This window comes from Dysidea avara, chromosome 11 (assembly GCF_963678975.1).
Source record: "Dysidea avara chromosome 11, odDysAvar1.4, whole genome shotgun sequence".
Lineage (NCBI taxonomy): Eukaryota > Metazoa > Porifera > Demospongiae > Dictyoceratida > Dysideidae > Dysidea > Dysidea avara.
Genome location: NC_089282.1, coordinates 4756317 through 4774769, shown reverse-complemented (window position 1 = coordinate 4774769; position 18453 = coordinate 4756317). Strand labels below are relative to the sequence as shown.

Here is an 18453-nt window from a genome sequence, read left to right as displayed (position 1 = left end):
TATAATGAATAGGCTTGAGCCAATTATACTTGAAAATAGCCTAGATAGCTATTATTCTTTTGAGCATTGCTCAAAAATCAAAATCCAGCCAACTATGCTCAACTTATATGCTTTCAAGATTATGCTCTAGAGCTGGCTGCTTTATTATAGAGTATACACCATTCTTTCCTGAACTGCTGTATTAGAGTAAGTGACTGCTCTGTTAAAGTATCTTGATCTTATTTCCAAAAAAATAACATTGCACATTTTCTAGATATGAAATGCAGTATTAAGGTGTAGCGTGTTCATGTTTGGCTGTACTTTTGGTGAGTGCATGCACTTTTAATTTAAAATCTTGAAAATTGTCTTATTTTGCTGGCATAATGCTTGATGCCTTTGCTAGTCTATTGTGCTTGCCAGCATTATTGGTGCAAGCCTAATAATGAGGACTATATATAGAGCAGGCATTTTGGTTTATGTAAAGGTGGTCCCACCTTTGTGGACCAGAGCACGGTCTATACATCTTGTATACTCTTTTGTTAATGATGGATATTCCTCAAATACAACTGAGTAGTTATGAATGATGGAACTACCTGCAGTTATGTGTAAGACACTATATTGTTTTCTGGTTTTACAAAGGCCAGAAAGCAATATAGTGTCTCACACTAATTATATAAATGGTATCACAACATAATAGTTATGGTGGGAAATGTATATAAATCAGATGTTTTATATAGAATATGTTTGCTGTAGTGAAGGTGTTAATTGGATAAGATCAGTTGAACTGTCAGGAGGAATTTCACAATCGTCCACATCACGTGAGATTTTTATTATTACAAGTATAAGAAAAATTAGGAATTTTGAACTAGAGTAGGGATCAACTAGAATATATTGGTGCACTATATTGGTCGTTTTTATTGGTGCACTATATTCTAGTTGAATAAGTTGATCCCTACTCTATATAGTTCCTAATTTTTCTTATACTTGTAAAGGGTTGTTTGCAAATCTACAAAAACTTTATTAAAATTACATTGCTCAACATTGAAAATATTGCCCCTTAGGCTTTATGGTAACCATTTGGTTAGCCCCACATGTACTTCTCTAAAATAATTGAAACCAAAAATTTCACCTAACTGCCCTTGTGCATGCAAGCATCCTCTTTACTGGCACTTTGTCACGCAAGCCCTCTGTTTACTTCAACTAATCATGGCAATAATTATACAGCACAAAAAGTACTTACTTGAAACACTATGCATGTGTACTGCCTGGTCTCAGGTTACGACTAACTGTAATACCAGTTACAACCATCATGTGTAAGACACTGTTAACACATTATGTAACACTTCAAGACTATTGACTTAGTAATTCCCATTAAGAATTAGATCATTAATCCTTATTTCCTGAGGTGCTGTGATGACATAATTGATGCAATGCTTTCATAGCAAATTTAATTGTTCATTTCTGAAGCTTTAGAAATTTATAATGGGCTGTCTGCTTTTAAAGTGGCCCATGAGTTGCCATAAATGTTGAAACGGCTAGTCTTAATACTGAAATAGACTTTTTGATGTAAAATATTTTTGCCAGTATTAGTTTTTATAGAAGTGAAATGATCTCTTGATTAGGTAGACATATGACCAGTGATATACATGTAGTTGACATATCTAACCCATAGTGTATGGACCATCCCATATGAGTACAGGACCAGGTTTAGGGACCCGCCGATTATGCTGGCATAATAATGAGCATAATAGGTACCTGAAAGCATTGAGCATAATGGGCAGAACACTTGTGCATTACCATAATTTCTTGCTTATAAAAATACACATCACAGAAAAAGATCGATATACTCTAATAGAACAGTCAGAGAAATCAGACAGCTGATTGTTCTATTAGAGTGTATCGATCTTTTCTGTGACATGCATTTTGACAATCAAGGATTTAGAGTTTGTGCTTCAGCAACTTACTGTTTTCCCAAAAAAATGCAAATTTACTAGAAAACATGGGAACTGAGGTATAAATATTGAGCATAATTTGAGCATAATAGGTAAATATTGAGCATAAATTTAAGCATAATAGGCAAAATTTTGAGCAGTGCAGCATAGCATAATAGGTAAAATAGTGAGCATAATTGGCGGGTCCCTAACCAGGTTCAAACATCTCCGAATTCTTGTAAATGAATTAGCCTTGATACTACTTCTGCGCCTTCTGCCTATGTTCACTTAGAACCCTACCAGCTGGATATGAGGATAAATCTAGATGATATCAATATATGTAAGCAATACCTTGCTATTTGAGCCCAACCTGGTAATACCAATCTTCTTGATCAGATACAAAAATATATTGCATATAGTATTTTTAAAGTGATTCTTGTATGACTGCAACCACTATTATTTTTGTTAAATAATTGGTTGATTTGATACAGCCAATGATGAAATTTGTGATGACAAAATTTTCCTAAATGGTATCACAATGTAGCTATATTGGCAAATATATTGCTAGATGAGATGTACTGCAAATGTGTTTGTGCACTTGAATGATGGTGTTGGACAAGATCAGTTGAGTTGCAAATTGCTTGAAGGAATTTGCAATCGTCCACATCCAGTGAGATTACATATTACTATTACTTAATGGACAATTAAAATGCAAAATTGATTAATAGGCCAAAGGCCTTTGACAATGTCCATGTCCAGTTTCTCTCTAATATTGGTCTAGTGAGTGTTTGAAAAAAGATATTGTTTTTGCCAGAACTACTTTGTCAGGTAAGTCATTCCATTGTTGGATTATCCTAAAGTTGAAAAAATGTTGACCAATGCTTCTGCAAATTCTTTTTGCCAGTTTAGAAAGTTTCATTGGATGGCCCCTGGTAACACTGTCTTGTTGTAATGTAAAGATATCTTTTGGGTCAATTTGATAGTATGAGTTTAGTATCTTAAACACTTCAATTAGGTCTCCTCTTTGTCGTCTACAAAAAAGTGAGTGCAAATCTAGTTCTTGAAGTCTAGCTTCATAAGATAGTGTAGAGATAGATGGTATCAGCTTAGTAGCCCTTCTTTGAACCTTTTCTAGTATGTCAATGTCCTTTGCTAAATGAGGGCTCCAGATTGGGGCACAATACTCTAGATGCGGTCGAACTAAAGTTTTGTACAGCAGTGTAAATGATGGACAGGTGCTGATCTATCCTTGAAACTACATTTCAGTCTTCCCAATACTTGGTTAGCATTACTTGCAATTTTGTGACAATGAAGACTTGAGCCCATGTCTGGTGTGATCCATACACCTAAATCTCTTTGTTCTGTTGTTGATTCTAGCTGACTATGAGCTCCTGAGGCCTGATTGTACAGGGTGTAGGTGTTGTGGTTTCCTCTACCTAAGTAAATCACGGTGCACTTTAAAGTATTAAACTTCAGTAACCAAAGTCTTGACCAGTTCGAGATAAAATTAAGGTCTTCCTGTAAAATTTTGACATCTTGAGGTGTTTGGATAATTCTGTAAAGTTTAGAGTCATCAGCAAACATCTCTAGTGTTACTTTGGAGTCCATCAGTTATGTCATTAACATACAGGATGAATAAAAGTGGGCCGAGCACTGACCCTTGTGGTACTCCACTTGTAACATTCACCCATCTAGAACTGCTACCATTAAGAACCACACGTTGCTGTCTACCAATCAAAAAGTTCTTTATCCATGTGAGAAGGTTGCCATTGATACCATAAGATTGTAGTTTACTTATAAGTCGTAAATGTGGGACGGAACCAAAGGCTTTGGAGTAGTCTAAATAGATAACGTCAAAACCAAACCCAGAATCAACAGCAGCAGACCATTTGCTGTGACACTCTAGTAAGTTGGTAAAGCATGATTTATGTTTCACAAAGCCGTGCTGGTTTGGGTTGAGTACCCTGTGTAGGTCAAGAAAGTCCCACAGTTGTTCCCTTATTATTGATTCAATAAGCTTAACTACTTGTGACGTAAGACTTATTGGTCTGTAATTAGATTGTTGCAATCTACTGCCTTTTTAAAGACTAGGTGTAACATGAGCCTTCTTCCAAAGGTCTGGAAGTGTGCCAGAGTTCAATGATTGCTTTGTTAGTAAAAATAAAGGTTTAGCTAAGGAGGCAGCACATGATTTCAGAAAATGAGGATGTAAAGCATCAGGGCCAGGGGCCTTGTTTCCGTTCAAGGAAAGTAGTTTGTAAAATATTAATTCTTCTGATATGTTAATGTCTGACAGTGTTTCTGAAATTCGGGTTGAAATGGCTGGAATATAACTTGACTCTTCTAAAGTAAACGTGGACTTGAAAAAGTTATTTAACTCTTCAGCAGCTTCTGCATCAGATAAAGTCATTGTACCATCAGATTTTTGCAAATGAGTGATGTCTGATCGATTTTTTTGTTTGCTGTTTATGTAGCGATATAGCACTTTAGGATGAGTCTGTGAAGGTTGAATCAGTTTTGATTCATAACTAGATCGGGAAGATCTTATCATTGATTTGACTGTGTTTCTTTGTTGAGCATAGGTCTGATAGTCCCTACTAGTCTTGGTAGTTTTCCACTTGTTGAATAATCTTTTCTTATTACAAACAGCGACTGATAATCTTTTGGACCACCAAGAAGGCTTAGTTTTGTTAGCTTTAGAAACTCTAGGAATGTAAATGTCAATAGCTGATGATACAACTTGAACAAATAAATTGTAGTTATGGTCTATGTCATGACCTTCAAATCTTGACGACCAGTCCATTGCTTTGAAGTAACTGTTCAGGGAATCATAATCCCCTCTGAAATAGTGGTTTTACTCCGTTTGTGCAACAAAGTTCCCACATATCATTCGAGTTAATAGGGCACTCTTGAAATAAGACCATAACTCTAACATTTTAACACAGTGTGTCATCACCACCCTCCAGGTGTGGGACTGTGGGTACATGAAGGACTGTCACAGCGAGACACAGACTTATGACTTAATTGTGCGACATGGTGTCCCCACTATACCCCTAACATACCAGATGAAGGATACTTTGGTATCTCAGCAGCAACAGGTGGACTATCAGATGATCACGATGTGATGTCATTCATTGTTCTTAGTCTACACCCATTGGATGAGGGGAGCTAGACTATTATTGTATGTGCTATACATCTAAGACATTATTTTGGAGGAATTTTTTTTTGCAAGAATTTAATTGGAACATCGCCCTCTATAACAGGAGTGTGGTGTGTGTTTTATTAGAATATTTTATTGCAACAGAAGAAAATACAAAAGAATATCAAGGAAGATTTGACCAGTATGCTGAAGAACTGACCAAGAAGAGAGGAACATGAGTTAACAGTTCTAACATGAGTTCTCTGTATAAGTGTGGTGATTACTTGATGTTGTATACAAACTTAAGAATCCTCAAACAACTTTTAGATATTTATATATTAAATTTTCCACATACAAATACATACCGTATTTATTTGTATAGATACCCAGCCGTAAACCTAGCTGAAAAATCTTGTTATTAGATGTATAGCCTTGTTGCACAAACTAAGCTGTTGTAATCTTGTAAAAGACCTTGTATATAGTAGCGCCTCCTGGCCTTCATTTAGGACTTGACATACATTATTTAGGCTTGGCTTTAATGCAATCCATGCACTCAATTGTTGCTTTTTTCTCTAATAGTATGAAGCAGATTTGGAGAGAAATCTTCGTCAAAAATTTTGGAGACACAGTATGACGTGAATCATGCTATAAAGTATGCTTAACTTATGCATAGTATTACATGATCTATTATTCACCCATTTCTCCTTCGGAATATTACAGGACAAAACTGATCAGATCATTAATACACTACTTGTTGTATCACCATCAGCAGGGGGTGGGGCTCTACCTGCAGGAATGAGCGAGGAGTTGACCAGTATTAAGAACACACAATCTCTTGTGCAACATCAACTGGGGGACTTGAAGTATGGCACAATACTGTCCACTATTCTACTTGCACTTGTTCAGCATCGTATTTAGTTATACGTTCCTTCATTTTCCCTCACATTAATACCATAATCAGGAAAAAATCTTCATCAAAAAGTTTTCGTCACTGGCTGTATCGACAAAATTAAAACGACGAATTATTTCTAATAATTTGTGCATACAAATATTAACGTATAGTTATTCTGTCAAAACTTTTTCGTCGATTATGCCAGTGACGAAAATATTAACGATTAGCTGAATGTTCGGATTAATATTCGTTTGCTTTGTACGAGGCTTTGTAGCTGAATAATAAAATTACCAAACGATTATTCGCACGTGATCGTATATGGTGACACGTGATTAGCTGTCAGTATTAACGAAGCGGAAGACGATGCTAATGAAAGCAGGTCCGTGGCCTGGGGGGGGGGGTTTGGGGGGTTCTGAAGAACTGCCCTCTTGGGGAAAAGGTCCACAATTTCAGTGAAAAGATCCACAATTTTAGCAAAAGGGTCCCAAATTTTCAGTAGCTTAGTTCCATTTTACTAAATACCACTAATAAGAAGCTAAATTAAGTGCTCCGAGTAGCTAGCTCATTCAGTGCTTGCAATGCAATGCAAGATAAAGATACTCTAATAAAGCAGTCAACCACCCTAATAGAACAATCACTCTAATAGAACAGTCACAATTTAAAATCTGTATGTAACTACTTAATTTATTTACAAAACCATATTTTTGTCTAAACTAGAACTTTCATAATATAAATATTTTGGTGGGCAAGCCCCTCCCATGCAGAGTCCATATATAGCATCCATGCTTCAATACACGATCCAACAGAGCGCTCAACCTTTCCCATTCTTATTCACTGTGACATTCTAATATATTATAGACACATGCATGTACAGACGGTATAATTACAGTAGCAGTAGAGATATTTTCCAGATGTCATCCAAATAGCTGGTCTTGAGCTTACCTAAAAATTGTTATTTCTATTTACTGAAATGTCACTAAATTCAACCTTTTAGTGTCTATTTTCAAAAAAATTCCTAGAGGGGGCTAGTTTCAGCATGCTTCACACACCATAATGTAATCCATATAAAAAAGGGTCTCGAAAAAGGTCTACTTTTCTTCTAAAAGAACCTACCCACATAAAAGTCTGGCTTCGGCCCTGCAAAGTAATAAAATGGAAGGACTATGGCAGAGACCTCAACCTGTAAAGTGCACTAGGAGTGAGACCTGAGGTTAAAATGAACGAGATTTGCTTACTTATGCATGAGGTCTTATCTTAGTAGAAAAATTCCTGTAAAAATTGCAAAATTAGCAACTTTCTTTGGCTATTTTCAGTTATACCTCTCCATTTTTAGCCATTAGCAGGGGCGGATCTAGGAGCTGGCAAGGGGAGGGGCACAAACACGTTAAGTTGTAGGTGGTTGGGGAGAGCCAGATTCTCTTGTTAGTTGCCGCATTTTTGAAGCAGCGAATAATCACCTCTTAGTAATATCTCACAGTTGATTTTTGCCATTTTGGCCTTTGCAGATGGTTGTGAAGTCTTAAAAGCTGTTGTAAAGGCTCTAAATGTCTTGACTTCACCTGAAACCACACCAATCAACAATTGTGATACTTGTCACTGTGAAAAACAGAAGTTATAAGATGTTATAATAATGTACTATAACCAAGTTATAGTTTCGTTATACACCAGTATATAACAAGCAATGTTATACACCTGTTATATTTAATGTTATCAGTAATGTGATAACAATGCACTATAACAGAGGATATAACTTAGTTATAAGAAAGGATATAACAAGACATATATAGTAAGCCACAATGATATAATATGACTGGATGTGCGAAAGAGGGTCTTCTATATACATTAACTTTTCCTTTTGTTGCATATAGGTCCTTCACTTTCAAATATGTTAACACTGATAATGATGGAATCATGTAGAAAATGTCTCTGTGGGTGGTCTTGAAACCATTCTAGTATGTTATCTTTCTTTACAAGTACTGACTGTTCCTTGACAACAATAGAATGCTGAATAAAAGCAGTTACAATCCCAACCCTAACTTGAGACACTCCTTGCTCATCACTGCCTAATTTCCCAAGCCAATGAGTAACAATAGCTGATGAACATTTTGATTGACTCTGAGTGGTTATATATTCTTCCCCATTAATAAACATTCTTTTGTTCTCAAAATAAAAATACCCAAATGTACAGATTTCACTTTGTGGATATAATAAATTGTAAACATGACGGAGACTAGTGACATCATATTCAGTAAAACACTTTTCCTTACTTGGAGGCAACAACTTGTAGCATGCTTTGACAGTAGCATCAATTTGATGCACAGGGCAGTTATAATTCAGGCTATGGCTAATTAAAAAGGTTGTATCATATAACATGAGTTCCACAGAAGAAAGGCTTAATTCAACAGACTTGCTGCAAACTAAGGAATAAAACTCATTATTTACTTGGGTTTGAATCACTTCAAGAGATTGTAAAGACACTATTTTATTTAACATTTGTTTTTCTGGACCATTCCAAGAGGTTTTAATGCTCTCTAATGCACCATTGTAATGTTCAAATGAATAAGCCCAAAAGGCAGCCAAAGGACCATACTCTATCAAGCTTTCTCAGAGATGGCAAGCCAAATGCATATTAGGAGTACAACTCTCCTTTCCATACAGACTTTCGAATGCATTACAAAACTGCAGTAGTGTCTCATGGGCACTTTGTATATCATCATCATTAATAACAAGTTGACAAACCAATCTGCAAGCTTTAACAAAAAGACACCAGCATTGAAAATGTAGAGGAGGCAATATGCCAAAAACTGAATACAAAATAATCCGATTCTTCCACTCATCAGCTGTAATGGAACTAAATCCACTTTGAGAACCACTTTTTCTGGGTATACGGCCTATTTTAGGTGGTGGCATCATGTTATCAACCTTTTCTTGAATTTTTTTGAAATCTCTAGCTTTTAAAAGGCCACGATCTTTCCAAATAGATGTGTGTGCTTTGCTATCCCCAAAAATAAGGGTTCTATGACATGGTAACGTATCACATTAAAGTAAGGTAACCTAAGTAATTCACTGTATCGTGCACCATTTTCTTTTTCAATTTCTGTGCAGCTTGAGGCTGTTAATGCATGTTTTGCTTCCATGCAATTACTATAATGTGTACTTAACTGCCTTGGCTCCCAGGTACTACAGTCTGTAAAACCTGAAAAACCGGGCTTACTACCAAAAGCATATATTCTAAATTCATGCAAACATTTTGAGCATCCCTTAGTTGCATTAGTTCTCAAAAAACCACATACTTTTCGAGTTGCTGGTATATCACACACTACACAACTGAGAATTGCATTGATCTTGGTTTTACCAAGAAAGCAATGAGGTTTGGAATTTCTACACCTTGATATAACTTGATCAGATCATTAATAAGTGGTTCCAAATAATATGTGTTGATTATTTTTGATGGCTCCTTTGGACCAGGAATTAGACCAACTAGTACAATATTTGTAAGCTTAAATCTTTCGTACCTTGGTAAGTTTTGTATCACCAAGTAAACAGCTCCAACAGAATACTGTGTTTCTTCATATGGATTAAACCAATCAACATTCATCATTAGATTCAAATTATGAACACTGTCCATTTCATTGAAATGCTTCCATACAGCACCATCATAAATATCTGCATAATATGTTCCTGCTGCAACAGTATGTGTTTTCCAATACTTTTGTAAAAAAAACTTTGTGGCTAATAAACTTTCAAGACCATGAATTACACTATGATAAAAGAAACTTTTCCTAGGAACCAATTTTTTTTTACCCTCTACAATGACACTCTTCATCGGAGTAGTATTACACTTTGATCGGTGAGAAGTTTGACGGTGCCTTGGAAATTTGATAAACTCACATAATTTAGATTGTTCCTGGCCATTTTCTACTATGATGCAGTCCGACAAATCATAAAGTCGATCACACTTTGGACACACAACATACTCTTTAATTGCTTGCTTCATATTAATCAATTTTCTAATAGTACACATTGATTTAGGGATAGTGTTTGAAAGAAAATTTAAAATGGTATTGCCTCCTATTAAACCCATAACATATGTCAAAAGCAGTTTTACAAAAAGGAGTAGCTAGTATTGCCATAGCTCGTTCAGAAATGTGGTATGTTAATTGGAAAAAGTAAAGAAATAAAGATATCCCTAATAGTACCTTTTCATTTTCCACATGATCATCAACTTGGTTCATATCTACATTCACTGCATCATTGTCATCATCAGTGCCATCCCATATCTCTTCACCCAAGTCTGACTGGAACTCAAAATCACTGCTTGAGCTGGTTATAATATCATCATTATCAACCATGACTTCATTGGAAATGGTACTGTCATAGTTGTCACCATTACTTAGCATATTATGCAGTACCAGCAGGCAGGCTGCTTTCTGTTGGTGATTCAAAATCAAAGCTGGACGCACTAGCAACACTAATGGTTTCATTACCAGAACAGAGTGCTGAACTACATGAACAGAGCGCTGAACTACATGAACAGAGTGCTGAACAGTTACCTAGTAAGTATCGTTAAGCAACCAGTTACTACATGTATGCCATGTGGTATTCATCACCTATGGTAAAAGTAGTGAAAATTTTAACTCAAGTCCCGTCTGTCCAGCTGGTTTCATCTGTGAGTTATGATTAAGTGAGCGCTTGTAAATTATTTCCCATATTGTTGCTGTGAAAATCAAATTTCTAGCTTTTCCATAAGTGCATTCCTAAATTATTCATCATACAAGACTGAAGAAACATTGGAATTCCACTCTTTCATAATTACAATAGATAACACGGATTCTATAACATGGAGTTTGAGGAACGTGCAAACGGGTCTGGTTTCTTTGCTCAGCTGGTTACATTTCTACAGACCAGTTTTACCATTGTTGACACAAAATAGATGCTTCCAAGCAATACTGGGTTGGTATAAACAGTGGACCCGGGGACCCGTGGGGACCCAACTTTTCGCGAAATCTTTTATACTTCACAATGTTTATACACTCTATACTTGTACCAGATACCTCTGCAAGTCTCAGCATGTAGTCTTGCACTGCCAATCCACTTTTCTTCGTCACACAGAGTGCCTAACACAATAGAAATTATAAGCTCCTCTGAAAAAGAGTCTATTACGTCAAGTTTAGAAACTGTGAGCAAGCAAAACAGCATCTAGCGATCACTGCAAGTCACCAGCAGCTCAATAAGCACTGAGATTTCATGTGTCATGTGATGCACAAAATTAAAGCCTTGTAAGAATTTAAAACCCTCGATTAATACCCCAGGTGTGAAGAAGTGGTCTATGCAAGCAGTACATGACACATGAAATCTCAGTGCTTGTCGAGCTGCTGGTAACTTGCAGCGATCGCTTGAAGCTGTTTTGCTTGCTCACAGTTTCTAAACTTGATGTAATAGACTCTTTTTCAGTGGCGCTTACAATTTCTGTCACGTTAGGTACTCAGTGTGACAAAGAAAAAGTGGATTGGCTGTGCAAGACTACATGTTGAGACATGCAAAGATATCTAGTACAAGTATAGAGTGTATAAACATTGTAAAGTATAAAAATTCCATGAAAAGTTGGGTTCCTGCGGGTCCCCTGGTCCCAGGTACTACTCAGTCCCCAGGTCCACGGTTTATACCAACCCTTCACCTGACTGCTAAGTTTACTCCAGAGTTTATGGAGGGAGTACTTACTCTTGCTGCTTTTACTATTAAAACATTTGGTTAACTTGGTTGGGTGTGTACACACTTAAATGCTCCCAAAATAATTATAGTAACTGAGAGCACATGCTGTTAATAAATATGATTAACACTTACGTCTTCTGCGCTGGATTTCACCCTTTTTGTATATAGGTGGGATATTTTCAGAATTCATAACTTTCCTCTTCTTACACCAAACTGTACCACTGTGTTTTGGTCTCCCGCACATCTTAATACGTGGCTTTACCTTCATCGATGTTGCCAGCATTGATAAAGACAGTCCATGCTGAAATTGAAATAAAAGGAGTGTCTAAAGTATAGCATTGCGGTACTGGTTGTTTTAGGTTCATATGCTTATTGAGCACACATGATGCATATACTTGTGGTAGACACCTGTTTGTTAAGTGCATGTGTTGAAGCAAATGTTAAGATATTTGGGAGCAGCAAAACAAACTAAAAACATCTAAGTACACGTGTCACATTGTCTACCACCTAACTCACTGCCATCACCCTTTAGTTATCAAGACAGACTATTAGAATAAGTCGGCTATTCAAAAAGCTAGCAGAACAATGTGGATGCAAATACTGCTCTCCTAGCAGAAACTCTGGGCAAGGTAATGCATAAGAACGTGTTAAACATAGTAAATTTTACAAAAAGCTCCTTTGAAAATGATAACTACATGCACCTTATGACCAGACTGGTGTCTACAATTTTCATATGGAAAAATCCATAATGTGTGCATTCAGAGGAGGTTGGACGCGCATTAAGCGCTACTTAAATATATTACTCTTAATTGCATTCTTTGCACTAGTATTTCACGTGATCCTCAATAGTCGCAATACTAAACTGAAAAACAATGGGGTTCATTAGATAATCAGATCATCCTTCACGTAGGCTTCAAGGCTATGTACGTTGTTTTCATAAAGCACTCGAGATTTTGGGTGAAATTAATAAATTGCAATTTAATTCATACAATTTTCACCAGACTTGTCACATACGTTTTTCTACAATGAAACAATGACCCTTCGCTGCATTACACTGAGGTCGCTGTATTACCCTGCTCATAAAAACAGATTTTGCATAGTTCTTTATATTGGCGCTTCAAACTTTGGCTTTGTTACCGGCCAAATTAGCAGGGTTCACTGGGGTTCACCATGCTGTTAAGTACTGGTTAAAGGTAAATATACAACACTAACTGTCACTGAACTACTAGACACTACTAATGGATGTTGGTACACTTGTGATGATCTCCCTGTACCTCACTCGCAGCTAAAAGGTAAAGTTATCAACAACACACTTTACCTGTTAGGTGGAACTAAGGAAAATGGTAAACCATCTTCACAAGTGTTAACTGCTTCACTAGACAACCTCTCAAGTCACCAGTTGAAGTGGCAGTCTCTCCCAGACACTCCATGGTGTTTATCAACTCCTGTTGTTCTGTACAAGAAGTTCCTGTTAACAGTCGGAGGAAGACAACCATCTGATGTGACCAGTAAGACTAGTGAGGTGTGTGCTTTCAACCCATCAACTGGTTCATGGAAACAAATAGCAAATATTCCATCAGCAAGAACTTTTCCAGGTCGTGGCTGATGATATGTTAATTATGATGGGTGGGGCTACTATTGTAGGGAAGTTTTCCTGTGACACTTACATTGGTCATTGTGTTTAGGTGTTATATAAGACTTTACTAACTAGCTATACTTTTGTTCTGTATTTTTTTTAATGTTTAGCTAAACAGTGATAAAAGCTGCCAAGGAAGTTTGGTGGGTGCTGCATGAATGTTAACAGGGGAAAATCAGGGTGGTTGCACACAAACTTGAAAAGTGTACTCTAAAACTATACCATTTTTACATGTTCAGGATTCCTACATCATCCACTTGTGTACTTACTCATATTGCTACGACCACTTGTAATTAGCTGTACTAACTTTAAAGTCTAGAACAGTCATTTATTTCTTGAGAGACTTATTGTCATAGTGACTATTGTCATAGTGTAAATTTGCTATGACTACATTTATGTGAAGGTAGAATAGGGAATGGTAAAATTTGCTCTCCACAGTGAAGGGCACTTATTACAGATTGAAGACAGGAGCAAACGGGGGAGATGGTCCCACATTTGGTGAATCAGAATGATGGAGAAACTTAGGAGTGTTTCTCGACTCTTAAAAATGAAGATATTCCTCAATGATGAATGATGGAAACTACCAATTATAACCATCTTGTCAATTACTATTATAATGCTTCAAAATAATTATTTTCTATAAATCATTAAATGTTTATTTCCTGAGGTGCCTATTGGGATGCTGCATAATTATGTAATTTAACTTTTAAATAGTTTTTTTGTGTTTATTCTATCAAGAGCAAATCTTGATTATACGTGAATCCAAATTATATTTATTTGTGAAACTTAAGAAGTTCGTAAGATGGGCAGTCTGGTGTTATTGCAGCTCATTACAACTGTTTCAAGTGTTGGCAAACATAATTCTTGTACATGTATTGGTAGATGTATGTACATACTGTAAATGTTTGTGTGTTTTAGTGATGCAGTTGGACAGGTTCAGTTGAGTCGTCTGAAGGAATTCCACACCCCATGAGATTTTGCATTATCCAAGTTAAGGGTATATACACTAGAAGTGAGACCATATAACTAAAATCCTCCAGTGGTGTTGCACCGATATGAGATTTTGCCGATAACCGATATTGGAGGATCAATTTAGTTTGTTTATAGCAGCAGTGTTGCTATAACAACAGCCGACAGTACACTGAAGCAGTAATAACATTGTAATGCAGGAAATGTAACTTGATGCATTTGTAAACATCATGAGCATGTATTTCTAAATACATATAGTACATAATATCTGTATCTGCTGCTTTTTTCATTGTGGTGCCGATCTGATATCAATATATAAAACACAGCCGATGTATGGTTTTTTTTTCCAATAACCGATCTGATTATTGGTACAACACTACTGTCCAAGTGTGAGACTGTCACAGCGATGTGTGGCATGGTGTCCACTACCCCTAACATACCAGATGAGGGATACTTTGGTATCTCAGCAGCCACAGGTGGACTATCAGATGATCATGATGTGATGTCATTCATTGGTCATAGTCTACACCCATTGGATGAGGGGAAGGAGGTAAGCTGTCATTGTATGTGCTGTAAGACATTATTTTGGAGGGAATTTTTTTTTGCGAGAATTTAATTGGAACGTTTCCCCCTATAGCAGGAGAGTAGTCGTGTGGTATGTATTTTACTAGAATATTTTATTGTTGAAGGCAACAGAAGAAAGTACGAAAGAATACCAAGAAAGATTTAACCAGTATGCTGAAGAACTGATTAAGAAGAGAGGAATGTGAGTTAGCACCAACCACAAGTAATTCACCAGTTCTATAATATATTAGTATGGGACATTTGTAAACTTACTGGAATATCACATGCTACATATTTACAGACCATTGGAAGAACCAAGTGACTATGTGAATGTGTACCAGGACAGCCTTGAACATGAATTACTCTGTAAGTGTGGTGGTTACTTGATGGTGTATACAGGTATAAGTACATTACACACCTTTTTAGATATTTATACATCAAATTTGCAACATACAAATACATATTGTACTTATTCATATAGATGCCCAGGAATTTATCAACATACTGTTTAAGGAAGGATTGCTCCTAAAAATTAATGATGCACGCTGCCTAAAATGCCACCTTTAAAAATCATCCATAAGTAGCAAAAATTATCTCTACGTAATAATATTAGTCCATCTAGCTTCAAATACAGCATTGAAAACAAGAAAACACGGTATAGAATTTTTTTTTAAATCACCCAAACTTGAAAATTTGCCTGCTTGCCTTCCTGACCACATTTACAAAGCTGGAGGCCAAATGAGCCACCATTTATACCACAACCAGTGGTATGTACCTTTTGGGGGTTCTGATGAGTGTGTGCCCTCTGTGCCTTGTCTTTTTTCTACCTTCAATTAGGCTGTAGTTGTCTTCTTCATGCAATGAAAGTTTTTATTTTCCATAAGATGCCACAAAATTATTTAAAGTTTACACTACTGGTACATACCTGTAACTTCATGATAGGTTTGATACCACACCCAATACTGGTCGTGGTTGATTAATAACAATCAAGTGTGGAGACTAGAATGATCTACTTATTCGAACATGATGACCACACCCCTTATTGGTTTAGATGTATTTATAATAGCACAGTGAAAATAAGGAATAGTGACCATCACTCTTGATAGAGGCTGACTTAAGATACTCTAATACTGCAGTCATCCTAATTAGAAAAGTGCTATAACAAAAATAATAATTTAAGGGATCCAAGCAATAAAAAGTAGTGAACAGCATAGCTTGGCTACTTCGGCATTGAACAAATTACTTGGCAAAGTAGGGATTTTTCCACTGAGCTATGCTGCAAAACCATCATCCATCTCTTGCTTCATCACTTGGATCCCGACTTCATTTTAAAATTAATAATTTTAATATATATATATTTAATTAGTTTTTTTTATGTTTTTATAATCTACTCAGTACTCATAAACTAGAAAAGTCTTGTTTCTAGCCTTGTTCTGCAAAATTAAGCCTTGTTCTCATATATACAAGACCTCGTTATTATTATAAGGTAGTATCCTTAACCTTCATTTTAAACCCGGCATTATCTAAGCCTGGCTTTAATACAGACAAATACAGCCCATGCACTCATTTGTTACTTTTCTCATATAGTATGAAGTGGATTGGGAGAGAAATCTTCATCAAATTTTGGATGACGTGAATTGTGCTGCAAGGTATATGCTTAACTTATACATATTACATGTTCTATTATTCACCCATCTCTCATTCAGAATATTACAGGACAAAACTGGTCAGATCATTAATACACTACTTGTTGCATCACCATCAGCAGGAGGTGGGGCTCTACCTGCAAGAATGAAGGAGGAGCTGACCAGTATTAAGAACACACAATCTCTTGTGCAACATCAGCTGGGGGATTTGAGGTATGGCTGGCACAATAATGTCCACTATTCTACTTGTTCAGCATCATAAATTATTCAGTTATACGTTTCATCATTTTCCCTCACATTAATAGTATGGCCTAATGCAGTGTGCAGTAGTCATATTATTTGAAGGATGATTTTATCTGCTTTTACTGCAGTATTGTAGTGCTTTAATAATCCACAATAGACTTGTACATACTGTAAGTGTTGTGAAACATTTTTTAGCCTGTCCTTATGTACAATGGACTTAATCCAACAAAACCACTTCACGATGTATTGGGATACATGCATGGGTTGTTTAGTATGAAAGTGTTCTTTCCTTAGGGAATATTTAGAGAAGAATCAGGCAAAAGGTGGATCACATCTGAAGCACTTCAGCCAATATATGAGCTGATACATATATGTAGCAGAGAGAAATCATCAAAGAGTAGTGAAGAAGTGTTAGCAAAGTTATCTACAGAAAGTAGTGGTATGGTATAGTGGTTGATGGTGATGTTGTGTTGATGACTGTAGTTGACACAAGTGTTGTCATGTCCCCCACCCCGGTGTGTCAGTCGTGTGTGACCATCATCCAGCTGACAATACTGGCTAGTATTCAGGTGGTGATATTGTTAGTGTACAACTGGTACCATCAAAGACAGGAAAGTGCTGCTAAGAAGTTCTTTTAGTAGCAGCCAGAAGAAGAAGAAGGAATGAATAACTGTACATTAGTGAATAGGAGATTATTATAGAATGTGTTGATCGTATTAATTGAATTGGGATTTAAGCCACGCCCTTTTATTGTGCGCTAGCGCGTTTCCCAAGAAAATGGATAGTGCTAGGGAAAGTGATATAGTCTTCAACATCTTTACCTTACTGGAGTGAGGCCAAACAGAAATAAATTTGGCATTGGTGCAAGTAGTGCATTGGTGCAAGTAGTGCAGCACCTTGTGTTGGCAACCTATTATCAAATTAGAACCCACTAGCTTATGCATATCACAACGTTGGCATTGTATAGAGTAATATCCCTCCCTCTATTATTAACTCTTGGTAATATTACATCTTATATTAAAGTTCTAATTAACAATGTTACATCACCCCGTCTGAATTAACAGAGCTTATCCTCACTTAAGTATTCAGTCACATTCGTACATGCAGCACTGTTCCTTTGATAGCTGTCAACTCTTACATTTTTACTGTATAGCTAGTAAGTTGATCAATGATTCATGTGCACCCATGTTTTATGCATATAGGAGCATGCATAATCTGCTGTTCAAAAGTAATTTACATCATGATCAAGGTCCCAATTTAAGTATCCATCCAGCTGAAATTGGTACATGTTATATATGAATGGGCTTTAAACTGCTAGTATTTGAATATTATGGTCCAGTGGCATCACCTCTACATGATGAAATGGTTATAGACCCAAGGTATAATCAATATCCTTGGAGAATGACTGTCAAGATTTCAGCTTAGATGGTGTCTTGGTGATCACGGTAAACTCATCCAGGAGACTGGAGGCATACAAGTCTTCTTCTATCCCACTGAAGCCATACATCAAAGTAAAAAAAATGGTAGTTAAATCCAGTGCATGGTAGTTAAACCCCAGTACATATATGGAAATTACACATTAAATTTAAAAAAAGTACAATTGAAGCCATACACACCATAAAATCTACAAGTTCAGCAAATTTGAAGCTGTACCATTACAAAAACTACATATTCAGCAAGCAATTAAGCCATATACAACTGACATGCTTATTAACACATTGTTTATGAACTTGACTACTTCA

General features: G+C 36.4%; 2 protein-coding genes across 7 annotated transcripts; one reads left to right on the top strand and one right to left on the bottom strand.

Moving 5' to 3' along the window:
- Nucleotides 1–3990: 3990 nt before the first annotated feature.
- Nucleotides 3991–4713, bottom strand: LOC136239293 (uncharacterized). Its single transcript, XM_066030021.1, has one exon. The coding sequence runs from the start codon at nucleotides 4711–4713 to the stop codon at nucleotides 3991–3993; it is 723 nt and encodes a 240-aa protein (XP_065886093.1).
- Nucleotides 4714–11609: 6896 nt separating this feature from the next.
- On the top strand, nucleotides 11610–17451 carry LOC136238833 (protein ERGIC-53-like). 6 transcript variants are annotated; one of them, XM_066029452.1, is made up of 8 exons: nucleotides 11610–14808; nucleotides 14948–15024; nucleotides 15124–15188; nucleotides 16410–16471; nucleotides 16529–16681; nucleotides 17006–17034; nucleotides 17089–17144; nucleotides 17195–17451. In XM_066029452.1, exons 3-7 carry the CDS (start codon nucleotides 15153–15155, stop codon nucleotides 17124–17126), a joined length of 318 nt encoding a protein of 105 aa, XP_065885524.1. In that variant the 5' UTR covers nucleotides 11610–14808; nucleotides 14948–15024; nucleotides 15124–15152; the 3' UTR covers nucleotides 17127–17144; nucleotides 17195–17451. The 6 variants fall into 6 exon arrangements, with proteins under 6 accessions (XP_065885524.1, XP_065885523.1, XP_065885522.1 ...); XM_066029451.1 differs by having other exon boundaries at nucleotides 17089–17150; XM_066029450.1 differs by having other exon boundaries at nucleotides 17089–17451.
- Nucleotides 17452–18453: the final 1002 nt, after the last annotated feature.